This window comes from Oryza brachyantha, chromosome 6 (assembly GCF_000231095.2).
Source record: "Oryza brachyantha chromosome 6, ObraRS2, whole genome shotgun sequence".
NCBI lineage: Eukaryota > Viridiplantae > Streptophyta > Magnoliopsida > Poales > Poaceae > Oryza > Oryza brachyantha.
Window position 1 is genome coordinate 8,826,663 of NC_023168.2, and position 26,915 is coordinate 8,853,577.

The 26,915-nt window shown below is 42.8% G+C and overlaps 2 protein-coding genes across 2 annotated transcripts; both read right to left on the minus strand.

Annotated features, from left to right (window-relative positions):
• Nucleotides 1-2,422: 2,422 nt before the first annotated feature.
• Nucleotides 2,423-12,016, minus strand: LOC102710417 (protein DETOXIFICATION 16-like). Its single transcript, XM_006656922.3, has 8 exons — nucleotides 11,732-12,016; nucleotides 5,059-5,603; nucleotides 4,820-4,906; nucleotides 4,664-4,720; nucleotides 4,346-4,584; nucleotides 3,124-3,242; nucleotides 2,915-3,001; nucleotides 2,423-2,811 (listed from the first exon to the last, which is right to left on the minus strand). The coding sequence occupies exons 1-8, from the start codon at nucleotides 12,005-12,007 to the stop codon at nucleotides 2,752-2,754; spliced, it is 1,470 nt and encodes a 489-aa protein (XP_006656985.3). The 5' UTR covers nucleotides 12,008-12,016; the 3' UTR covers nucleotides 2,423-2,751.
• A 327-nt stretch (nucleotides 12,017-12,343) lies between these two features.
• On the minus strand, nucleotides 12,344-24,222 carry LOC121054691 (protein DETOXIFICATION 16-like). Its single transcript, XM_040524943.1, has 3 exons — nucleotides 23,898-24,222; nucleotides 13,310-13,411; nucleotides 12,344-12,355 (listed from the first exon to the last, which is right to left on the minus strand). The coding sequence occupies exons 1-3, from the start codon at nucleotides 24,150-24,152 to the stop codon at nucleotides 12,344-12,346; spliced, it is 369 nt and encodes a 122-aa protein (XP_040380877.1). The 5' UTR covers nucleotides 24,153-24,222.
• Between the last annotated feature and the right edge of the window lie 2,693 nt (nucleotides 24,223-26,915).

Below are 26,915 nucleotides of genomic sequence, written 5' to 3' on the forward strand. Positions count from 1 at the left end.
TGTCTATATTAAATATATATTACAAAATTTAGAAAATATTTTATCTTTCGATAATAAAGAACATAGCCTATGGCGTGGCTAGCTGGCCCATCATAGAACAATGCTGCCTCCTCCTTTGCTGTCTTAGCGTGACCCCCTCAATCTGATGTCCTAGGCCTTGTACAACAGTAGAAAAACAATAGTCTATATATCCCCTGTCAGTTAATTATTCTATGTGACATCGTTAACTAAAAAGAAAGTTGGTCGCCGTCTCTTTATTTGTCTACTACTTGCACACATGTTCCCAAGATATATGCAATCTGCTTTATAGAAAAACTTCATGCATTGGTTGGTTACGTGCAAAAAATATTAAACATGAAAAATAATGTATTAAATACAGTAGAGACAACTAAATAGGTAACTTATTGTCCAACTTATCGATTTATGAGTCTATTTATGTCAAATGGACAACACATGTTACATGCCCTTATGCGACATGTCGATCACAACTAGAGCTCTTCCATGTTATCGGTAATCCTTTGTTTCCCAAGCAATATTTGATACCTGGTGAACACTTGTCATCAAGATGTTTAATTCGATCTATATTTACTCTCTTTATCATCTGTTAGCAAAACGGGAACGGAGTGTTGCTGGGTTGGCTCATGTAGCAGTCGGGTTCAATCCTAGGTGATCACAAAAATCCGGCTGTCCCATCAGTAGTTGTGTTCATCGAGTGGATATAGAGTTTGGATCCTATCTTATTTCAAAAAATGCAGGCAAAAAATTTTTTGTACCCTCTAAATTCTAATACTCTGTACTGAATTAGAGGCAAGAAGAATTCGTGACATATGGTATTTTAAGTATCTCAGAAAATAAAGTGTGTTTTGAATTGCTAGGATTTGGGAAGATTTATTACTATCCTGAAGAATTTATCTCGGTCGTTTTGAAGAACTGTATCCTTTCTAAAAGGATTTACCAGTTGGATATGTATAACATTTGTGTACTGATTCTCCTCACATAAATATTCCCAACTTATCAGAAGCTTCAAAACAGAAATCTAAACCATTTAAAATTCAAAAGCTGAGACCACCGAAATCATTAGAATTGCTACCTGCTCCTTTGCTGCAGACCATTAATTGTTGCCTATTGATTTTCAAGATCACCAAAGGTATGAATGAACTCAGCACAGTGTGATTTACCTCTCTATTTTAATTTTGATTCCTGAAAACTCCTGGCTTAGAGCATCTTCAACAGTCTCTCTAAATTTAACTTTCCAAATGTCTATTTGACTAACTCTCCATTTTATTTGTCAAGTCAAATTTGTTTTTACTCCAACAGCCTCTCCATCCATCCTCTCTAATTTGAGTCTATGATAGTAGGACCCACGTGTCAGCCTCTATACCTATTCTTTTTTCTCTCCCTCAACCTCTTTCTCTCCATCCAGCAAACGGGATCTCGGTGCTTTATCTCTGGCTAGCAACCACGAGCACACACAAAAGCAACGCATCACCAGCAAGCACGAGCTAGCACACGGTGGCCGGAGAACGGACTAGTGGACTGATCGATCGACCTCACCAATCGACCGGCGAGTCAAGGTAAAGCTGACCACGTGGGGAGCATCGTCGACCAGTCCCCCGACCGCCCGTCGTCACGGCAAAGCCCAACATGCGAGCGGGCACAGAAGCGAGCGCCGGGGTAAGTCGGCGCGGTTGCAGCTGCTCCTGGTCGCCCGGGTGGGGTCGCTTCTCCGGCGAGGCACGGGCGACGAGCTCCTCCTGCTTGCTGGCCCACGACGCGATGCTCATCTTGCCCATCTGCATCCCGAGGACGGCGATCTCACGACGCGTCCTGATCTGCAGCTCCCGCTCCGACGACGACGATAAGGCGGTGGCGTTGCTGCATCCCCTTGGGCTCCACTGAACCGAGTAGAGCGGACGTCGGCGGGGCGGCGGCGGTGGTCGCCGGCGGCGGGCTGGGGCCGCGGCGGTGCGCGCGCTAACGGACGAGAGTCGAGGACCTGGCGGCCGGACTTCGACGGCGGCGGCGGGGGCGACTGCCTCGCTACCACGAGACGGCGGCGCCGGTGTAGAAGCCGACTGGAGAGGGGAGCGGCGGTGACGTGGCCGGATCTGGACGGCGGCGATGGCGTCCTTGCCGGACGGCGGCGGGAAGAGGCGGTTCGCAAGACGGTGGCGGGGGCGGCCGATCCGAGCGCCGCCGACCTTGAGCGTCGTTGCCTCGCTCGGGCGTGGAGAGTGATGCCGATGCAGTACGCTCGGCTAGGGTGAGGAGGGATGGAGGGGTAGACTGTGGGCCCCGCACGGATGGTAAGTCAGTTTGGCTGGCCAAATTTAGCAAGATTAAAGGCTGGTTTGGCCAGCCAGATGGCTAAAGCCATCTGGTCTGTTGGAGTGCTCATTAAAATGGTCAAATTTTAGTTTGGAGAGTCTACTAGACATACTGTTGGAGATGCGTTTGACAAATTTGAGGAGTTGATATATTTACATACGTAGCAATATGCACAAGCAGCTTAAGCTGTCGGATCTGCTTACTAAATTTTACCATCTCACCTAGAGAAACATGATCAACATTGCTTCTCTATAACAACTCAGTCCATTTCATATTTTCAGATATTTTTTTTGTTCTGCCTAGCTTCATCTTATATATACGTATCCAGTTCATTCGAACCGGAGCACCAAGACATATGATAATATGGAACAATAAAAATGTGCTACTATCTTATCACATATGCAACTATGACCTCCATAAAATTTACGTTGCGTCTGAAGGAGGAGGAGGAGAACTGGAGACCCTGTCCTTTGCATTTGCAACCTGTTAAGTCCAAAACCTGTATTACACTCTTGACTCATGAACTAAAATAACGGCGACAACATATTATCTATCAAAAAAAAAAAAGAAGCATGCATGCTTTCACCTCTTTATCCCAATTTGTGCATAGCGTGATCGCCATGAGTAGCACGACTTGCACCAAGATGCCACAGAGGATGCCAAGCCAGAGGCCCTGCAAATTAAATTCACAGCATCATGCAGCCACTAATTAACCACTAACAAAAGGGGATTTATTTTCTAACAATCCAGATAATTAAGCAAAAGATCATTAAGGAGTAGATAATAATTAAGCACCATTCCGCCGACATGTAAGACGAAAGCTATGACGTAAGCCAAAGGAATGCCGACAGCATAGTAGGCTCCAAGGTTGACACAAGCTCCAAATTTCTGCCATCCGCAGCCTCTAGCCACACCTACACAAATACATTGTCAGAACACACGTTATCTTCCGGTAACACGAGAATAAAACTTTTATATATGTGTTTATAGTCAGGGGTGGTATCGGGCGTAGGGCAGTTTGGGCGGGAGCATTATTATTTAGTTAAAACTTAATCAAAAGATTTATATTTCATTTTTGAGTCCTAATCTTAGTAAATTTTTGCTTCCGCCTCTGTTTATAGTGATCTAAAAGCAATGAGTGAAAAATAAACTATAATAAAAACACTTTAAAATCAACTCTAAATTAAGATTAAAAATTTAAATTTTGGCCTATAAACATAGCGTACAAGCGAAAAGATGTGACTGCTTATATTTTTTCTTATAAGTATAATTCAACAATAGTTATATTAGCTCAATTTGTAATCCCTACCAAGGATGACTCACATATGTCGAAATCGGATTGACAAAAGTTGACTCCCTCTGTTTTGGATTACAAGAGATTTTGATTTTATTTTTAAGTCAAACTTCGTGAAGTTTATAGAGAAACATAACAACATTTTTTATACACAACATATACACTATAAAAATATATTCCAACCGTTCTATATTATAAGATACTTTAGCCATACCTATATCCATTCATGGATCAATAAATATGTTTTATATGTATGCAGATCCATTAGCATCCATATGATTTTAGTAAGGGCTAGAACACCTTATAATTAACGTGAAATGGATGTAATTTAGTGTTTTAGATGTGGTTGTATTTTTTTTCTAAAAACTAGATCAAACTTAAGAATGTTTGACTTGAAAAAATTCAAATGTCTTACCATCTAATACCTCTGTTCGAAAATAACGCGCTGACATTTTTAGATCATTTAGCGGAGGCTAATTTTAAAAACAAAAGACTATAACATCTGTCAATAAATACAAGAATATATATGTTGGGGGGGGGGGGGTGGGGGTGGGGCGGGTGTGTGGGTGCGGATAAAATAGAAAATATTTTGGACATAAAGTTAACACGTCAAATAGTATGGTGAATACACTTTGAAACAAGATTCAAATGCAGATAGATACGCCTATATTCTGGAACGTAACGGAGGGAGTATAAAACAGAGGGGAGTACTAAGTGGTGCACCTGAAAGGACACATTGTATCCCGTCAAAGAAACTGGCGACCGAGATGAGGAGCATAATCTTGGCCACATATCTGACAACCTCCTCCTCGTTGCTGTAGGCACGGCCCCAGACGTAGCGCACGCAGACCAGCACTAGCCCTACCACCAACCCCTCGGAGACGGCCATGAACACGGCGACCCGCACCGCCTGCCGCGCCGCGTGCGGCCGCCCCGCGCCGAGCTCGTTGGACACACGGGTGCTGCGTCATGGATCCATCGATCGGTCATGATGAACAATATTATGATGCAGGCAAAGGCCAGTATATATATTATACGTACCTTATGACACAGCTGAGGCCGAAGGGGATCATCCACACCAAGGCGGCAGTGTTGAAGCTGTCGAATTAATTAACAATGTTTCAGAGATCGAGTTCAGTTCAGGCAGGACTTGCTTTTGTATCGTTAAAAGTTGTGGAAGTACGTTGTAATTGTCACCTGATCGATATCGCGGACGTCTCCAGCTTTGGGTTGGGAAGACGGCCTGAGAGGAGAACGATGACCTCGAATGACCACATCTCCAAGCTGTGCAGTGCCGTCCGTCAGTCATCGCCATGTGGTCACACATCATGAGTTGCATGCAGTTCACAACACGAGAGAGCAGATAAAAATTTTCAGGGAAAGCGATGTTTCAAACTTTGAGAAACATATCAAATTTTCAACAGAAAATTACGTACGAGACCATGAGAGCAGAAGGGATGGCGAGCCTGAAGAAGGCGAGCGCGTCGCGGAGGGCCTCCGCCGAGAACCCCGTCCACGTCTTCTTGCACGAGGTCGACACCCTCACGTAGACGGCCAGGATGGCCACGTTGATCCAGCCGGAGACGCCGTTGCTCAGGGCGGCGCCCCTGCTGCCCATGCCGGCGACGTAGACGAGCAGCCAGCAGGCGAGCAGGTGGCACAGCGCCGCCGCGCCGGAGCTCGCCATCACCGGGAGCGCGACGTTCTGCGCCTGCAGGAACCGGACGTGGCACTGCAGCGGGCCGTAGGCGAACAGCGCCGGGATCATACACCGCGCGTAGGCGCCGGCCTCCGCGGCGATGTCGGCGTCCTGCCCGAGCGCGAGGAGGATGTCGCCGGTGTAGAACCAGACGACGGCGAGCGGGACGCTGACGACGGTGAGCAGCAGCACGGCGCGCTGCGCGTAGATGCCGACGAGACGGTGCTGCTCGGCTCCGAACGCTTGGCCGCACAGAGTGTCCAACGCGCTTGACATTCCAAGCTGACCAAATTAACAAGCCACGTTCAATTAAATTTTCAAAATATAGTATAGTATAAAGGCAGATGGTAATAACGTGCATATACAAAATTTATGCTCGGTGAAATATGTCGAAGAAGAAGCAAATAAAAAAAATGATTCGAAATATCAAGTTTTGAACTAGTGACCAGAGAAACTACTTGTATGCCTATCGTCAGAGCAAAAGTGAAAAAAAAAATGGAACTAGTGACCAGAGAAACTATACTTATTATTGGCTGAGTTATGGCGCCCAAAGATAGGATGTGCAGTCTGTCAGGGAAAGTTGTTATTTTTACATCTTAAGTGATGTGTAATACGGAATATATTTTATATGGTAGCTAAATACTCATACAAAGTTTATATGTATATCAGTTTGTAGTTTTTTACCCAGCAAACACACCCGTTTAAATTCAATCTGTATAAGTTAAAAGAATCTAACTATATATGTGAATAGTGCTCGAACTACTAAATGATTATAATTTGTAGATCAAGTTCGAAGTTGATTCTTCTAGGATGATAGCTGAGTAGAGTATCAATGTTGTAAATTATTTTACAGTTTTTTTATGACTATATATACGCAGAGGCGGAACCACAAAATTCCTAGACCTAGGACTCAATGATTGATATATATATTTTTGAATAAATTTTAACTAAATTTAAGTATTTTTCTAATGTATTTTTTCAACCAGGCATGAGGCTCGCGCCCAAGGTGCCCCACGCCTGGTTCCGCCCCTATATATAGGATTGACATATTTTGTGAGGTTAGAGATGTCCTTTAAGGGATATAAACCAGCCTTTTATTAGCTCTATTCGTGGATCTATAATGCGTTGCGTTGGTAATTCATGCCAGTATCATATATAAACATAAGTATTTATCCATAATAAGACCTCCTCATCAAACTAGCAATTTATTTTTGTCAATAATTAAGTATGAAAATATAGAGAAAATTAGGCCCCCACATCGTAGTGGCCTTGTTGGAATGGGCCAAAACCTTGGCCCATTAAGCAAGAGTCTAGGTTCATTCACATCCTTTGACCACAAAAATAAAAGTGTAATGTCATACAACTTTGTATACATCTAGTATGGAAATACAAAATTTTGAAAAACATGTGGAATTCATATTGAAGTGGCCACCTCCCCATCTTTCTCCCTCTTTCATCTCTCTCCTCTTTACCTTCTTCACCTTCCTCTCTTCACCCAATCATCTCTCTTCTCTCCTTGTGGACATCACCGATAAGATCGATTTGCACCACTCGCCCTGCCACCACTTTGGCTGATAAGCTCTCCAGCATGTTTGGGAGCTCAATGAACGGTGATCTGCGAGTCCTGTTTTAGCTCGGGCTCACTTGCACATGGACGCTAAGGGCGATGGCTAGTGAACCCCTCTCGACCTCAATGGTTCTTGTGGTTGTCACCATATGTGGCATCCTCATGACACCTGTGGTGGACACCAAGTAGTGTGTCCCAAGCGGCAGAGACGATATTTAACACATCGACAACATCATCCAGATCCTGACAGAGGAAAGGCGGAATAGCCGATTGAGTCGGTGAAGAAGCGGAATCTGGCCGAATCTCGGCTGAGGCGGCAGGTCACTGAAGCCATCACTAGGATGGAGGCTGAGAGAGTTAGCAGTAGAGTGGGTGGAGACCGGAGAGGAGGGCTATGGGCCGGGCCATGATCTCTTTAGGGTCCTCGTCCCCATAGCACGGTCTCCCAACCCTCCATCGTCAGCTGCTTCTCTCCGACATTAGCTTTGAGCACGATGGTCACCCATCCATCTCCCCATCCCTTAGTGTCCTTCCATCGCTAGTGTTGCGCTGGAAACCACCTTCCTTAGAGGGGATAACCGGATTGGTGCAGATGGGAAGAGATGAGAGTGGGTAGAGGAAGAACAGGATATTATGTCACATGTGGCTTCTGAAGTCCCAGGGAGATAACCTACAGGGGGGTGAATAGGTGTCCTGAAAATTCTTTTAAATCACAGCAGTTAGTAAGGGCCGGACCGTCCGGTCGGCACTCTGGGTTGGGCTGAGAGCTCTGGCCGGACCGTCCTGGTTAGAACACCGGACCGTCCGATCAGTGAAAAATACAAACTTGATAGTTTGCTTTTTCGGTGATGTTCCTAGGAACGTGATGTGATCGCGTGCGGAATAAAACAGTAGAAAGATCGCAGGAACAAACAGAATATAGAAATCTCAAGAACAAAGACACGAGAGATTTATCCCGAAGTTCGGATCTTTCGATCCTACTCTCCGTTGAGGCGCTCCTACGAGCGGGATCTCTCTCGATCCTTTTCCTCTCTTGGCTTCCTCCCACAAGGCCAACACAGGTCTCCGAATTCACACCTAAGGACTAGCAACCCCTTCGATCGACCACCAAGGTCAAGATCAAGGCGGTTTGCCCAGCCCTAGGTTGCAATCCGCTCTACCCTGCAGCCTTCTATGAGAAAGCACAAGAAACCACTATTAATCTTACATATTTCCTTACGGAGGTTAGGCAACAACCTTCACAAACTTGCTCCCGGGCGATCAACAAGAATCGAAGACTCGCAGGCGACGCTTATCCTTCTAGGAGATCAATCTCCAAGAGTAATAGGCCACCTTGACTCCACATGCATCCATCAACGCCCGAGAATGAACACTCTATCACTCACTAACCTAAGCACTCTCCCTAAGACATGATCTAACGATTAATCTCTCTAGGAAGTGTTTTGGGTTAGTGGGGAGGCTTGAGCGGTGCTAAACGTGCCCTAGCAACCAGTGAATTCGAACAGAAAGCCTCACTAACAGCTAGATCTCAAGGGGGCCTTATATAGGCTGGCAGACGTCACTTAGCCGTTGGAAAAGAAACCTAATCAGACTGTCCGGCTAGGGGGTCGGACCGTCCGGCTGACACTTAGCTCACTCACTCAGAGCAGGGGCCCGGACCAAGGTCCGGACCGTCCTGCCACCGGACTATCCGGCTAGGGGCCGGACCGTCCACACACTCGACTTGAGCAGGGACCGGACCAAGGACCGGACCGTCTTGTCATCGGGCCAAGGGGCTGGACCAAGGATCAGACCGTCCTGTCACCGGACAAAGGGCCGGACCAAGCAGGGGCCGGACCAAGGACCGGATCATCCTGTCACCGGACCAAGGGCCAGACCAAGCAGGGGCCGGACCAAGAACTGGACCGTCCTGTCACCGGACCAAGGACCGAACCGTCCTGTCCTTGCTTCAGCTTCAGGAAAAACAAAATAGGCTACAACTGGACCTAAACTTACTCCACTCAGCTTAGGCCTACTCCAGGATGCATGCAGAGATTTCAGTGACCCCTCTTAGTAGTACGGAGTTCCTACGACTAAAAAAAAAAATAAAATACGCCTTCGAGCGCCTTTGTCTTCGTAGAGCCATCGCTTCAGGTCACACATGCTCTAAGTTTGATCGAGTAATCCTTCAATCAAAATGACCTCTCATCTTCTGTGCAATCACAACTCATTAGTGTACACATGCTTGGCTAGCATTGTCATTAATCATCCAAAACTTCGTTTAGGAGCTAGAAGCACTTTGAGCTTCTACTATTTACTTTTTTTTCTTGCTGATTATAGGCGCCAACAGATACTACATGTGACAAAGACTTAGTCAACATGCGACGTGAACACCACGTATAATAAAACCACTATCGATTTATGTTGGTTAGATACTTAAGTGATACTCTGCATTCGGTTTTATGGTTGAAGCACCCAAATAAAATTTGACACATAGCGAGGGATGTGGATTGGACTATTCCCTTCACAATTTTACATGTACAGGTTGGCCTGTGCACTTAAAGCATACATTTTAAAGCTCACACCAAGCCTATGACAACGGTGACATATTAGAATGATACGATGACCATAAATGAATAGGTTAGTATTTATGTAATATACATTTTTTTAGTTAAAGGGTAAATATTTTTCTAGCACCATATTAAGATAAAAATTGGAAGAGCCATGGTGACTCACGATAAACGGTGGTGATAGCCTATATGTCTTTATAATTGAAAATACAATCAACATGTATCAAGCCACAAATCCAAAACGAAGAGCCTTCGCGAAAAGACATATAGCCTAGCGGTTACAGAGACCTTATTAGCATTTAAGGTCCTGGGTTTGACTCATCGTCAGAGCGAATTTTCCAGGATTCTAACGGCTTTGTGCTTTCAGTGGTAGGCGACGTATCCATCGATAGTGAGGTGCTTGTGGTGACTTCGTCAGGTCCAGGATATGCCGACAGGCTTCAGAGGTGCTCATAGAGATAAGGTTTGCGTGCGTGCGTTCTTAGGGGAGAGTGTGTGTGCGTTGTGAGGTGCTCATAGACGTAAGGTTTTTATGCGTGCGTTCTTAGGGGAGAGTTTGCGTGCGTTGTGGTGACTTCATCAGGTCCAGGATATACCGACTGACTTCGGAGGTGCTCATAGAAGTAGAGTTTTGCGTGCGTGCGTTTTTAGTGAAGAGTGTGCATGCATTGTTAGCGTATGTATTTTAAAAAAGAACTAAGAGCTTTCCATGCTTCCTGGCAAGCCATCAGCGCGTAGCCCGTGCTAACAATCACTGCCTTTGATTTTTCTTACTTGACACCCTCAAATTTTTGGACGATTGGATATATATTTGATTATTCGGCTTACTGACAAAAATAAATAATTGTTAATTGTTTTTTAATTAGATTTACATTAAATGTACTTAAAGTGTGATTATTATGTTTTATATCTGCAAAAAATTTAAATAGGATAAATGGTTAAACGAAGATCCAGAAGTGAGTGATGTTAAATAAAAAACCGGACGATGCCTTGGTATGCATTGAACATTTAATTATCTCACATTTAGCTCATTAATGCTGCTTTTGTTCTTAGGATGATTTCTAAAGTGTCGCTACAACGTGCACTGTAGTTTGCCACCATATGTATCACTTTTGCTTTTATTTAAAAAATATATCACCCCCTGTGCTCAGCTTAGTTTGGCAAAAAAAAAACAAAAATCATAGTGCGAGAAGTATAAATTCCTTGGCAAAAACTATATATGCAACTTTAGTGGGATATATGCTTGATGGTACAGAAAGGTTCTATCACAGCCGATTAGCAGGCAAGAAAACATGCAGATATGACAACTAAATGATTTATGATATTGGACCATCAATGATCTTCCCCTCTTTTTAGTGAAAAGACCTCCCTATGGGCCAAAGGAGTGAAGAGTGTTGCACAAAAAAATAAATAACAAAATCAGAGATCGATGTGCGCATGACACAGATAGCATTGGCAGCAAACGCTTTCTACTGAGAAATAATTGAACACAAGTAACGGTTGTTCTCTCCTGTCAATCTTATAATTAGATCAAAAGTTTATTTAGCAACACGCGCGTATGTATTAATTAATTGGTCAAGGTCTTTCCGTATCTGGAGAGAAATGTCGCCGGTCACTACCAGCAAAGAGGTTATATTGATCGATATATGAAGAAAAACAACTGTGTGTGTATATATATAGAATTACTTAGTATGAGATTAATTATTATCATGATAATTAGACGTGTGTCCAGACAGCGATATGATGCTCTCCAATTTCAACAGGAAATTAACAATTTTCTCCTAACGGTAGTTATTCTTGGATAGTACCTACGTTGTACTAGAGTTAACAATAGTTGCACACTTACGGCTGCGTTTGTTTAGGGTGAGACGGTGGGTTAGTTATCCGGCATGAGAAAAATAGTAATAGATTAGTATATGATTAATTAGCTATCAATTATTAAAAAATATAAAATAGATTAATATGATTTTTTAAAACAACTTTTCTATAGAAAATTTTGTAAAAAATACACCGTTTAAATGGTTAGTGAGATATATACTCGTCGTTTCGCTCGTGCTTATACTTATAACCCAAAATTTAAGATTTTAGCTTTAAATTTAAATTTAATCTCGACACATTCTTATCACAGTTTATTCTTATCCTTAACTTTTAGATTATTAAAAATACTTTTATTCACAAATTATTATACATATGCAAATATACCATTTTATTTTTTACCTATAAAAAGTTAAACAATCATCCACCTTTACGTGGCAGGACGAAAAACACGGGCGCGCGCGCACGCACGTACGTACCAGGAGGCTGAGGCCGGTGACGGTGGCGAAGGAGTTGGCCATGGAGGCGCCGGCGAGGGGGAGCTCGCCGAGGTGCCCCACGTACATGATGGAGATCATCTGGATGACGTAGCGCAGAAGCGCGCCGGCGACGATCGGCCCGGCCAGACGCAGCTGCCTCTTCACCTCCTCGCGGAGCGGCGGCGCCACCACCACCGGCACCGAGCTGGCCTGATCGTCATCTCCGGCGACGGCGACGGCGGGGGGTTCCTCAGCGCTCGCATTCTCGACCTCCATGCCAACTAATTAAGCTTGCAAGTGCTGTCTCACTACCTGTCGTTAGCTCTTTATATATATGTATCTACCGCTGAACTGCTCCCTCTATTTTATAATACAAGTCGATTTGTTTTAAATTAACTTTTTAAAGTTTAAACAATTATACATAAAAAATACTTATTCATAACTAAATATATATTTGTAGTATATTTATTTTACGTTAATAATACTGTTATGTTTTTTCTATAAAATAAACAAGACTTAAAAATGTCACTCGGAACATAAAACATAGTATTTTATATTTTATATTATAGTATAGCATATATATATATATATATATATACGGTTAGTTGCAACTTACGGGCTGCTCTGTGAGTAATCATCTCTAAATTTTGATTTATATGGCTCACTAGATTCTGCACCCAAAATTTTTTCATTTTTGGAGATTTTTAAGTACTTTTTTGAGACTTTTAAAAGTGATACATAACACATTGATTATTTTATTAATATAGTATAGTCACTTTTAAAAATCTCAAAAAAATACTTAAAAATCTCAAAAATAGAAAATTTTTACGTGCTAAAAGATTTTGATACGAAGAATCTAGTGAGCCATATAAATCGAAATTTAGAGGTGATTTGATATGTTTTTTACCCCGACTCACGGCGTAGCCATGAGTTACAACTCATCGTGTATATATATATATATATAGACACACACTAGCGATGCATTGAACATTTGTTAGTGTTACGAGAAACGAGATACTATGTTGCGTTCTCTGAATTGATGAAAGATAAAACATATTTAATTTTTATAGTTATTTAATAGTATAAATAATGAAGTTAACTAGTACAAAATAAAAAATATAATCTTGATAAACTTTAATAAAAAATTCATAAAAAATATAATGTTTAGAAGTTTTAGAAGCATACGTGTAAAACCGAGAATTAATACCGTGGAAAAGAATGGAGGCCATACATATTCGAATGGTAGGGATGTTTTGAGATATTTCATCCCTTCCAAAAATAAGTTTATTTTTTTAATTTTTTTATATAATGTTTAACTCTTCGTCTTGTTTAAAATTTTTTTATGATTAATATTTTATTGTTATTAGATGATAAAATATGAATAGTATTTTATGTGTGAGTAATTTTTTAAAGTTTTTTTTAATAAATTTTCCAAATACAACGGATAATCAATCATTAGTTGTAGAAACCGAAAAATAATTTTTTTTTGGACGCAGGACCATTAACCCACTGTGTATGATGAATGGTCAACCGAAGTCGTACGAAAGTTTGCTGAATTGCTGTTAAGCCGCGTAGTACTTTCTGTGTGAGGCCTTCGGTAGGAGCAGCAGCCTCTTGGGTCTTGGCCCACGGGTCATGGCAGTCCGTGCACTGTACAGACCAGGCTAGCCGTGCACTCACCTAAAAGCACGAATTTTTGAATTTTTATTTATTAAATAATTTACAAATTTAATTTTGTATTTTAAAAAATCATAAACTAACCTAATACCGCCCTCTAGGAGAGCGGAAAAGTGATGTGGCAAACGACCATTCGGTCGCGAGGGACGGACAGAAACGGCGCAAAGCGAAATTTATATTTAGACCCTTGCTGGGCCTAAATGCAAATTTTGCCGTGTCGGCCGGGAATTTTGCGATTGAACCGGGAAATTTTTGAGAGACATTTTTAGAAATAATGAGATATTTAGAAATTTGCATATAGGGGATGCTTGTTTAGCTTTTTTAGGAAAAAGAATCAAATGACATATTTAGAAATAAAAATAATTCTAAATAAAACTTTTATATACATGTTTTTAGTGACCTGAATACCCAGGCTAAAAAATAAACTATAGTGAAAAAACTCAAAGTCAGCTCCAAATTTAAGTAGAAGCGAAAAGATGACGCTAATAGTTTATTTCACCAATTTTTTTCATCTTAGTGTAAAGTAATTGTTGTGAAATATTCACATACTTTTTTCGCAATTATAAATATCGTTGCTCAATAATCTTTATTCCATTTCATATATGCCATACAAGTTAAATTGATTGAACATAATGAATACAACGTATATGGGTAATAACCTTTAGATTACACTAGATGAGATTTTAAGAAAAAACAGAACTGGCTAATACTCCTATATACCTAAGTCACGTTCGTGTACTCCCACTAAATAGGGCACGCACGTACATACGTACCTACAACCGGCCCAACCCAACAACAGTAGCTTCATCTATATTTATATTATATACTAAAATATATATTAAACATCCTCCGAAACACTCATAGGCTATCCTATCGCACTAAAAAAAAATAGAAAATTTGTGTAAACTATGACAAAAAAATAAATTAACTATCTAATTAACCAATGGTATTTAAGTTAAACTAATAAATTAGAGAGACCACCATGTGACGCACTAATAAATTAGAGAGAGAGAGAGTCATGTACATACCCCTGCTTATGAACGTCACAACCCTCCGATAAGTCAAGAAAATCGTGTGAATTGCAAAACAAAGCATCACCTCACAATCTGCATAACTGTATTTGCTTAATATTGTCATCTGTACGGATATGACCATACGTGTAGGGATGACAAATTCCTTGTTTGCGCAGGGGACTGCCACTATGGGGCTAGGGACGGGAAAGTTTTTTCCCACGGGGTGGGGAGGGGGAGGGGGCATATTTCCCGTCCCCAACCCTGACCGGGGCCCATTACCTTGGCGTGGAGGAAGGTCAGTAGGCAATGCACTGCTACTTCATAGGGTCGAGTGGCAAGAATAGGGTACCGGCGACAAGGATCAGGTCAGGCATCCCTTAATGAAGATGAGGTCAAGCGGCTGATAGGGAAGTTGGGCCTCGGCGATCGACATTGAGGAGGGGGTCGGGGGCCTGGGTCGAGAATGGGGTTTGGGTTGGAGTGGAGGATGGGTCCTGGTGGCCGGTGTCGAGGAAGGGGCTGTGTGGCCAACATCCCGGATGGGGATCCAACGGCTGGGTGTCGGTTTCAATGACTCTGGGATTGAGTGGCCCCCTGACGGTGTAGTAATTGGAGAAGAGATGGAGGATGGAGTAAATTAGGACTTAAGTTTATATATATTCTCTAGCAATTGGACCATTAGCCTTATTAAGCTTCAAATATAGTATTTTTTTAGATCTCTAACATAGACTTCATGTCTCTGAGGATGGCATTCCATCACTTTTCCCGCCCGGTAAATTTTCAAGTCCCCGTCCCCGCTCCCCCTGCGGGGAGGGATGAAATCTCCCCAGTCACTACCCCCCGTAGGGCCGGGAAGATCCCAGCCCCAGCGAGGAATCTACCAACCCTACTTAATCCAATTGAGATACCAATCCAAATCTCAGCAAGCTAACAAGAATACCCAATTCAGTAAAATGCACTCCCTCTGATATTCTAGCTGACATCGTTAGCTTTTGTATCTTCATTTAATTATTTATCTTATTCAAATTTTTCAAGGAAATATGCAAAACGATAAGTCATGCTTAAAGCACCATTAGTGATAAAGCTAATCGTAACAAAGTAATTAATAGTTATGCAATTTTTTTAATAAAATGAATGGTCCAAAGTAGATTCAAAAGTCAAATTTGTCAAATAAAAAGAATCGGAGGGAGTAACACGACATCTAACGAGGCAAGAAGTATATAATCCTCCTAAAATTCCATGGACACTTCGCATGAAGAACTTCACAGCAAAAATCACAATCCCAGGAACGTCTGTATTAATGTTCATCGATACCGTCCGCTACAGTTATGTGAGTGTCTGTAACGGTTATATACTAATAATGTATTAACCATCCTTCGAACACGCTCATAGGCACCCTAATTAAGAAATTAGAGAAATGTTATAAATTCCGAGAAAAGAAATAAAGCATCTAATTAAACATTGGGTTTTAATTAATCCTGGAGTACTCACATAGGCCATCATATGGCTGTAATCAATTGAGAGTTGTCAACAAAAACATCTCTCACTCCCATTAATAAAAATATTCACGTACAAAGGTACGTATCAATGGCCCAACCCTCCAATAAGTCATGAATATCGTGTGAATTGCAAAACAAAGCATCTAAGTGTCAATCAAATTATAAAATCATGTACCTGTGCTCCCATAAAAGATATCTAGTACATGCGTATGTACGACCAGACCGACACTCTAATGGTAGTTTCATCCACAATTACATTATACTAGAGGGCACTTGCGCACGGAACCTGTCGTGCTGTCAGGCTAGGCAACCCACGATCTCTTGCCACATCTCAGTTTTTTTGAAAAAAAGAACCTTTACTCTATGTCGGCCCTAAATTTATAGGGTGACTATTAGTCTCAGAACTTAATGGTTAAGATGAAGAAGAAGATGATTTATCTAGGTTCAGGCTCTCGGTTGGGCGAGATGATATCCTAATCCTGCTTGGCGATGGTCTTCAATATGCGTAGAAACGTCCCCTGGTGGGGTGCCCCCTACCCCCTTATATAGTAGGGGTAGGACTTACAGATATGGTAGAGTCCTAATCCGATAGGACTAAGATCTATCCTAATTCGGTTATGACTCAGATTTGGAATACACAACATGCAATTTGGTAGTACCAAACTCCTAGTCGATACCATACAGATATAATCTCCATCCTATTCAGTACCCCTTTGACCGTACGTACTCATGTGATCTACGGATACCCCTAGTACAGGTATCCCACAGCAGCCCCCGGAGTCGTCCATAGCAGCGCAAATCATCCGTATAGATTGTTGATCATCATACGTATCTTCACATAGTATGCTTGACATTATCGGAGTGCTTTCTGAGCGCTCCCCGAGTGTTTCCTAAGTAACCCCGAGTACTCTGTTGTCAAACCCAGAGTTTTGTCCCAAGCCTAAGTTCGTAAAAGAAATCCGTAAATAACAATTGGTTTAATTAACTCAGGAAAAATCCCTCTAAAAGAACTTAATTTAATTAAATCGAGGTTCGCAAATCAATTAACTGGATTTAAACTCAAATTGCAGAAGTATAAAATTTGGCCATACATATTAATTTAAAACTCGGCAAAAGTGGGGCTTTCCTTTTTTCCTCCTTTTTCCTTCTTTTTCCTCCTCTCCCTTTTTTTTCCTTTTCCTTTTTCCCTTTTCCTTCCCGGGCCGGCCAGCCGAGCCGGCCCACCTCTCCCTCTAGGCCGGCCCAGCCGAGCCGGCCTCGCCCGCGCGCGCCTCCTCCCCCCCTGGGCCGCCGCTCGGCCCAGCTCGCCCGCGAAGTCCGCCGCCGCCTCCCTCCTCCTTTGCGCTGCTGACAGGCGGGGCCCACCTGTCAGCGACCGCGCCTGTGCCCGCGCCACGTCGCCGCCGCGTCGCAACTCCCAGCTTCATTGTGATTAGTACACCTCTGATCAGAGTATAATCTATTCGAATAGCCGTGCCCACGGTTACGGGCGAACTCCCAGCTTCATTGTGATTAGTGAACCTTTAATAACTTGAGTAAACTGGTTTTTTACTTGGGACTACTGCAACGTGGTGTAACGTTGAGTAGTGGTTGGGCCTGTTGCAACGTGGTGTAACGTTGGGCAGTGTTGTGGTATTTTACAACTGTTATTTACTTGTCCTTTACTGTATTCAATTACCTTTATTCATTTTAATCTTCGTTATTTGTTTAACCGCTGCTTTACTGCAACCAACCCTAGCCTGCCCTTGATAATCCTTATGCATCATTTATTACCCTCTTTTCCGTGTTACTTGTTGAGTACGGTGGTTTGTACTCAGCCTTGCTTAAGTTCCCCCTTCAGAGTTAGAAGTTGAGTCTGGTGGAGAAGACTCTCAGGAGTGAGCTGGTCTACCGTCGAAGCTTTGCTTGTGGACTGGAGCCGTACCCGCTGGAGCTAGTCTACCTTTCTTTCCGCTGCATTTTCGTTAGATTAAGTGTTATTTTCAGTTGTTTCTAAGAACGATGGTTATGTAATCAACATTGTCTTTTTGTGTACCCTGGCTGGTCCTGGACAGGGATTTTAATACACAATTAAGTTCAGAAATTCGTGTGAGGAATTTCTGGGCGTGACATCTGTGATGATTGTAGAGGATATGGAGGGCTCTGAATGAAAGAGAGAAATAGGTGCATCGGAGATGCACCCATTAGGTGTAGCCCCGGACTCTATACTTAAATGCGCAACAATTAAACATAGTCTTCCCGAGACTATTTAAAAGCATAGGTGCATTAAAGATGCACCTAATAGGTGTAGCCCCCGACTTTATACTTAAATGTGTAACAATTAAACATAGAGTCATCTATGGACTGTTATCCAAAAGACGTTCTCAAAGTTTCGAGTTTTCTCGACTCAAGCAGCATCATAATAAATGCTTTCGGACCCGAGTGGTACCCAGCTCTAGTTGCTCTCTCTGAGCGTTTTGTACCTGAATGGTTTGGAGATGATTTTTGTGCCGTGTCTCCCCAGACACATATTTCAAATTATGTTCTACCTGTGGGGTAGGTTATGCAAAATCACTTAACGGTTACAACCGAGTAGTTAGTACCGAGCATATTTGAGTTTACTCAGAGTTTAGGCATAGGCTAAAAAGCAAGTGCCATGGGCGATATTGACCGATGCTAGTAAAAGTCCAGCCATGGGCCCACAATATAGGCGTACCGTCGATTCCTGAGTCATGAAGGAGATTGCGAAATTCATGTTAAGGTTTGGCACAACATAAAATTAGTAACACTCCTAAAAAATGGCATGGTATCAATTGTGCCAGCATCGAAAATTTCTGCCCGCTTCGCCCGGGAGGGAACACAGCGACACTTAACCCACTAACGGAAAGTTTCTAGCTGTTGGGCCCACCAGTGGCTCATTTTATCCGCCAGTTGTACCGTGGCTCTACATCTTCTTCTCCACCGCCACTACCTCAATTTCCCCTTTCATCACACTGTTGCCCTCACTACTCCGACGATCTCCCAGCGCACGAATCCTCAGCTCTGAGCCCCCGAGTTCGCCATCAGTGATCCTCACAGACTCCCATCTTCAGTCCCTCTCACCAGACAGCACCATTCATGGCGGCTTCGGCAAATTCGGGGAAGGCGTTGCCGCTGTCCTCCTGGTATGCCTCATCGAGCTCAGACCAGAACCTCGCTGGGATGACGACCGCCGGGCTGATCCCAAGGAAAGAGCTGCTAGGCTATCACAGCGCCCAAGGTGAGCCTTTCCCTAACCCCGACTCCAGAGATAGTCGTTTTTGAACCTTTCTTTGAACAGGGTTTCGGGCTTCCTGTGTCTTCCTTTTTCCGGGGTTTGATCGATTTCTATGGAATCGAACTCCACCACCTGAACCCTAATTCCATCTTGCAAATCACGGTGTTCGTTTACATCTGCAAGACCATTCTTGGCATTGCCCCTCACTTCAACCTCTTTTGCCACCTTTTCACCGTTAAGCCGCAACCTAATCGGTACAAACCATTAGTTGTCCGCGGCGCCGGTGTTCAGCTCTGTGAGGGGAGCAAGAAGGCTTGTTTCACCTTGCCCATGAAAACCTCCCTCAAAGGTTGGCATATGGCCTGATTTTATTGCACGAATCTAGCCAATTCGCTCCCTCCTTTTGTTGGCCACGCCCCAGTAGCACAAGATTCCTGGTCTTCGCTACCCTTCGCCGATGAGATGCCGCAGGTCAATTCCTTGCTCAACTTGATTGAGAACTTGAAGTCCGTGGGTCTCACCGGCGTCTGGGCGACTTGACACTTTATTCACCGACGGATCCAACCTCTTAAGGATAGGGTCCATTTCATGTTCGACTACACCGGGAGCGATGACCTGACTATAGAGGTTGCCGAGGTACTGTTAGCCGCAGCGAGGGCCCGAGCCAACCGCCTGTTTGCACCGAACACCATGATCCCGGCTGATGCCTTGGGTTTCCTGAAGCCATACCATGTTGGGAATGCTCCTCCAACGGTAAGTCCTCAAGAACACATCTTGATCATCAGTCTGCTAAATGACATTTTAATCTTTGTTAATTATCGGCCTTTGTGTTGACTCAGGATCAGCACCAATATCTCTCCTATCCCCCAAACCGGGCTTCACCCGAGCTCTAGAGGGCGGCAGGAGCGTTGTCTGATGAGCCCTCCGCGAATTAGAGGTTGGCCTTCGACCTTGACGCTGAGGTTCCCAGCGTCCTAGAAGACACCAATGCACCCAGCCCAACAAGGTCACCAAGTCCTCCGCTTTGAAGCGCCTAAGGAAGCCTGTTTATAGGTAGGGGTCCTTTTATAGAGTACTTTAATCATGTAATCATCCTAACACCGTTCCTCATTAACCCAGGAGGTCAAGTGATATCGACCCGGCCAGCCCAACCGGCTCTGAGGTCGTGCAGCCCCCAGCTCCCACCTTGGCGGTGATCCCTGCGATGAGCGGCACGGCTAGGGCGGTGTCAACCACTCCTGGACTGGTGCATCGCGCTATTCCAATCGAGGGAGTGGTCACCGGCCAGCCGACCGACATCAGCAATGCCTATGCCCCGAGTACAGGGAACTCCCCACTCGGGTCCTCGGGAGTGGCTAACCTGAAGTCGCCTGCGACTGGTGCCACTTCGGAGGCTGTTCATCCTGGAGCGCCCGACCCGGTGGTCGGGGCCAAACTCAGGTGAGCATTCTTCGCTTTCTTCGCAATTCTGTCGATGTCTCGACTGATACCTTTTTTTGGCTCAGCTGCTCCACATCGTCGTGCCCTTCCCAAGCACCCTTGCAAATTACTTGGGTAAAGGAGGGTTGGACCGATGGGATCACCCACGACCAGTCGGACGACGTACGGGACATAGTGTAGATCGAGAGCCACATTGAACACTCGATTCAAGCTTATGAAGGTATGCCTCTCATGCTCTAACTCTATCTCCGTACGAGTCTAATGACTCATTCTTCGTTTGCAGGCTATCGAGGCTCGCTCAGCGGCCAAGTCAGAGGCACTATGCTCGGAACTTGATGGTTAAGATGAAGAAGACGACGATTGATGTTGGTAATAAACTTATAGGGTGGCTATTAGTCTTGGAACTTGACGGTTAAGAAGAAGAAGACGATTTACCTAGGTTCAGGCTCTCGGCTAGGCGAGATAATTCCCTAATCCTGCTTGGCGATAGTCTTCAATATGCATGGAACCATCCCCTGGTAGGGTACCCCGTACCCCTTATATAGTGGAGGTAGGACTTACAGATATGGTAGAGTCCTAATCTGATAAGACTAAAATCTATCCTAATTTGGTTATGACTTAGATCTGGAATACACGGTATGCAATCCGATAGTTATCAAACTCCTAGACCATACAGATATAATCAGTACCCTATTGACCGTACGTATTCATGTGGTCTACGGATACCCCAGTACACTTTATTTTTTTTAATAGATTAATCCTACTTACATAATATGAATTAAGACATACTGTTTCCATTCTTTTTTCATATGGCACCTTTGACTTTTAAATTTATGTTTTATTATTCATCTGATTAAAATTTTAATACGTACATTCATGTTCGTATAATAATTAATCATATTAATAAAATAATTAATAATTAAATATTTTTTAGGAAATAAATGATTAAAAGGTAAACGCAGAAATCAATGACGTCGTATTAAAAAAATAATGGAGTAGTAAAATAGGAAGTAAGAACGACGACAGCATATAATTAAACGCATGACATGCAGCCAAAGCACGTGCCCTCTGTCTGTGCATGCAAAGGGTGCGCACGCATGTTGGCTCGCATGTACTTTGTTTAGTCACGGCAAGCAAGCAGCAGTTCGCTCGGCTAATCGCACGGGGCGACGCGTCGGCATGCGTGGATGGCCACGCCAGCGGAAATCGCAGAGACCTCGATCAAATCCCAGTAGGTTTAAAAGTACTGTAACACACTTCACCATCTTCCCTTCTTTGTTCCACTGTAATCAATTGTATCTCTGATGGACTATTTTCCACCTTGGTGAATGTGCCCCTTTCTGTGTCGTCCTGGCTCTTCACCTTGGTGACTGTGTCCTCTTCCATGTCATTTTGGTCCTCTACCTAGGTGACTACATCCCTCTCTGATGGACAGTCCTTCACCTTGGTGATCACGTTCTTCCGTGTCGTCCTGGTCCTCTGCCTTAATGATTACGTCCCCTTCTGCCTTTTGTGACATCCTTTATCTCTCCTCTATTGTCTTGCAGAGATTTCTGTCAGAGGATGCAAGATGTATGCTTATCGTTGTGGGTAAAGCGACATCGTGTCATTTTCATGTCGATGTAGATCATCGATGGTGTTATTTCAATACATGTTGTTGGCAGACATGGGGACTCGGTGAAGACATCGGTCCTTGATGCAGTGTTTTCTTGTTGGTTGATTGATGTCGCCGCTCCTTAGCTCTTGATGCTAGGATTTAGGGTTTTGTAGCTAGAAGAAACTAATATATAAAAATACAATATAATTTATAGATGATTTAGGTGGCTAAACAGAAATTAATCTAATGCTAAGCTATGGATAATTTACCGTAGCTAATCAATGCAACACTCTAGAGAGATTTATGGAGAAATCATCTCCCCAGGTGGCACGAATGAAAGCTATTGCAACTAAAGATCAATAACATTGGTCTGAAGCTATGATACTATAGGAAAAGTATTGAATAGAGAAAGAAATACTATAATCTGTTGCGTATATACAGAGTATATAGGAGATAGAAACTTGGACTACAAAATAAATATTTTTATCTAAAATTTTATGAAAAATCTCTAAATATTCTATTAGACTCTGTTATCTCTGAGTGTATATATATATATCTCTAACATAGGGGAAGACTGTAAGCTTTGAGAAAAAAGAAAAACGTCTTACTCTTGGCTTTTACTTGAACCTGGCCGCTCTTAGACCGTCAGGTGACACGCGATGTTCCGAGAAAATTAGAGAAAATTCTCTATGTTCAGAGAAAAAAAAATGTCCATCATCCTCGCTAGTAATTGTATTCTGAAATAGCCCACCAACAGCCCTGTACTTATCGTCATGCACACCTGCCTTCATCATTTTCTCCTCGCCAGCAGTACGCATTTCTACTTCCTAATTAGGCCCATAATACGTGTGTTTCTAGTTTAAATTTGTGGCAGAAAGATTAACTTGTCATTACATGGATACTCAGAAAGTAGTTTTTTTTAGATAATGGATAGAGTACGTAGTACATGTTAATGCTTGATATTTATTAATGTCGCATGCATCGATCCAATGTGTGGCAGTAGGAGACGACGTGAAATGTCTGTATGTGTTTACAACTTTACATGTAGGAGACGTCGTGTTTGAATCGTGCTGCACCATCTCAGTAGAAAGCAATCTAATTAATTTGTTTGGACTACATGCATCGACGCTATTTCACCCATGTCGTAGTGCTAGCTGCTAATTCCACTTCAGGGATTTTATAGCATCGACAGATATATATAAACAATATACGTATATACATCAATATATAAATCCAGATATAATTAAATTATTATATAATATGAAACTGGAGCACTAGTTAATTCAGTCAAGCTGGGTAGCTAGATAGGAAGAATGCGGCGGCGCAATCAAGTCTTGTTTAAGGGTTACATTATAATTTGGTGCAAGAGTGTGAATAATTCTCTCCTTGCACCCCTACTTTATTTGTGTATGTGTATTCTAAATGTTAGATAAGTCCACAGCAAAGTATATATGATCGAGTAGTTGTAGTGGCAAACATAACTTGCAGACAGTGACGGTTTCCAATTTCCACAGGCAACTGCAGAGTAGTTATTGTTGGACGGTTGCGCTGAAACAATTGATGCAATCATAATATGGTCTACAGCGACGTGCATATCTATATATCAATGGATTGGTGTAGCTAGTGATCAATCATCATGAGCAAAATCAATGGCGATATATACGTGGACGAATAAAATTCATCAAACGTACGTACAAAAACGTACCAGGACGCTGAAGCCGGTGACGGTGGCGAAGGAGATGGCCATGGAGGCGCCGGCGAGGGGGAGCTCGCCGAGGTGCCCGACGAACATGATGGAGATCATCTGGATGACGTACCGCAGAAGCGCGCCGGCGACGATCGGCCCGGCCAGACGCAGCTGCCTCTTCGCTTCCTCCCGCAGCAGCACCGGCACCGAGCTGGCCGCCTGACCATAGCCATCGTCGTCTCCGGCGACGGCGGGGGCTTCCTCCTCCTTCATCACTATGCCAAGAGCCAGCGCGCGCGCGAGAATGAGCTGAGCGCGTGTGCGTTTTTTGTGCGTAGATAGAATCGGTTGCACGCGGCAACAGCAGAGAGAGACAGAGAGAGGGATATGGATGTGTCCCGCCGCTTCGTGGAGTGGGATTTGAGTCGACTGTTGCGTCAGCGCGCAGTAGCTAGCTGGCCCGGTGTCACTCCCAGGTGTAGACGACGAGAATAGACGCCAAAGGTTCAGCTCGGCTAGGGCAGGATAACTCTTTTTTCTATTTGACATATACAGTACACGGACCATTAAATGTATTGTCTATTTAATTGTCTATACTATATTTAATATATTATTTTTTAATGTTTTATATTAGTTGCACGAAGACCAATACATTAGGTTTTTCTATGCAGTCTATGAGCACGTGCTAAGTAGCACATGAATGAATGAGCCACCAAATTTTTCTTAAGTTAATCATGTCACATAGACGACATTGTCTCGTTGCTCTAATACCCTTAAGATCATAGCTTTCCGAGTAACATTACTACAAATAGGTCATTCTCTAGCGGTCATAATATATAGGTTCCACTCGAGGATGAGCTGGCCACCAGCAACCATTTCCTCTTACGGTCACGCACCCGTCATGAACACTGATCTTCTCTAGCAGGTCACGTCACCCAACAACCAGACAAGATCAGCTAATCGACAGATATGTCCCACCGATAGGGAAGATTTGTCCGGTCACCAGGAAAGATGCGACCAGTTGACAGAGACGATTTGTCATAGCACATCATTCCAAAAATTGTCAATCTATGTTCCAAATTAAAGCATATACATCCAACATCCACCAAATCATAGGCATAAATTTACAAATAAACTACAAAAGAAGGTATGAGGAGAAGGATCTAACCTTTAGATACAAAAATCAAACCTAAGATTTCAAGTTGAAAACTTCACCCACTACTAGAAAACTCATTTTTGGCGATGTAGGGGTTTGATTTTCACAGGCGGGCATGTCCTTCGGAGCTAAAACACCATCTGCAAAAATTATACCTGGCCTAGAGGGGGCGGTCCGCCTAACAAGATGGATCTTTGCAGGTGGACCATATAAACGTCGCCTGTAAAGATCGATCTTCGCAGGCGGTAGGCGTCGTGCGCCTGATAAAATCTATTTTCACAGGCACCTCTTGTATGGGCCGCCTGCAAAGATGCCCCTATTTATGTTGGAATTGACCAAAAATTTTACTCAACATTTTGCATATTAGTTTTTACTATTTTTTATGTGCAATTACCATGTGTAGGGTACAATGTACAATTTTTTATATGTTGTTAAAGGTTTTTTAAAAAGAGGTTTAAAAATTTAGTACCAAATTTTCATGTGAACCTACCATTGTATGGAAATTTTTTAAAAAATTAAAAGTAATAATATTAAGGTTTCTATATTTGTACGTAAAATTAATATTTTTAATAACTACTGTATACATTTTCAAATTTCAAAAATGAACAAAAAATTTTCAAAATAAATACATTCACATCTGTAACAATTTTCGCAGGCGGACGGGCCGTTTGCGAAGATGGTGTTGACGCTGAAAATAACAATCAACGGTCACACACGTATGCCTGAGAATCAATCTTAGACTATTCCAGTCCAGGGCCTAATTCTTAGAAATACCGGGCGTGTCAGTCAGTTTGATCCTATAACTAATAAGATATAGCATGGAAAAAAGTTAACCCCAAAATCGCTATCGACTAATAGCCAATACTGCTCCAGGACCCTAGCTGATAGACTAGACGATCGGCTTTACAGGAATTTCCGTGATAACAGTTATAAATATGCCTAATCGGCTAAGTCATAAGCAGGATAAATACTAAATAAGCCAACTAACAAATTAATTTTAAAAGATCGGACCCAACCGAGACAGTCTTAAGATTAATCGGCCGATTGGACCGCTCCAACATTTATCATCCGCTAAATTGTTAGCCGATATAAGACTAAACATGAAATTTGTACAGTAAAGTGGAATGCTATACTAATTATTCGCATAAAACAATAACACCCGGCGACATGCGTGCCCATTTCAGACCTAGAAGATCGAACTCAATCGAGATAGTACAGATTTAAACATGACCACGCATAACATCAGATAAGTATTATAGCATACGAATAATGAGATAACAAAGCAGCGTAATCCACCAACCGATCTACTAAACTCAACTGATCGGACAAACTTCTATGGATAGATTACACCAAACATACATAGGTCAGACCTAATCGAGATAGTATGCAGTTCAGCATAATATAATGATAGAAACATAAAGATCGATAAGTTTAACCAACCAATCGGCAGACTACTTAAGATAATACTGACTAAAACTCCAGCAATAAGCCTCTACGAACCCCCGATTCAACTCGACAACACAAATCTAATAAACCATATTGATTGGACCGAACCGAGACACAATCAGGCTGACGAGAACAATGCTATCGGATCGAAAGATGGAACTCGTAGAAACTTGAACGAGTGCTAATACTACTTCTAATCAACGTAGATCAAAAGTAATAACAGAACTCAACCCTCCGATCAACCAAATAGAAGATCAGATTTTACAGAGACAGTTCTGTCTTAGTTGATTGACGGGTTTTGACAAACTAGAACTTACATTGCGAAGCTGACAAACCCCGCACCGAAAGCTCAAGCAAGTCGAAGGTTTAAGACGATGCGCCAAGTTAGATTGATCTGAAGATATCTTATAAGGACCCCGGGCACTTCTATTTAT

What these genes read in the sequence shown, in the direction of transcription:
- LOC102710417 (XM_006656922.3), bottom strand. Translation starts at nt 12,007, where the DNA reads ATGGAGGTCGAGAATGCGAGCGCTGAGGAACCCCCCGCCGTCGCCGTC. An exon ending in TCACCGGCCTCAGCCTCCTG is followed by an intron (nt 5,604 to 11,731) that starts GTACGTACGTGC and finishes TAATTTGGTCAG; the next exon opens with CTTGGAATGTCAAGCGCGTT. An exon ending in GCACAAATTGGGATAAAGAG is followed by an intron (nt 2,812 to 2,914) that starts GTGAAAGCATGC and finishes TGGACTTAACAG; the next exon opens with GTTGCAAATGCAAAGGACAG.
- LOC121054691 (XM_040524943.1), bottom strand. Translation starts at nt 24,152, where the DNA reads ATGAAGGAGGAGGAAGCCCCCGCCGTCGCCGGAGACGACGATGGCTAT. An exon ending in TCACCGGCTTCAGCGTCCTG is followed by an intron (nt 13,412 to 23,897) that starts GTACGTTTTTGT and finishes TCGTGCTTTTAG; the next exon opens with GTGAGTGCACGGCTAGCCTG.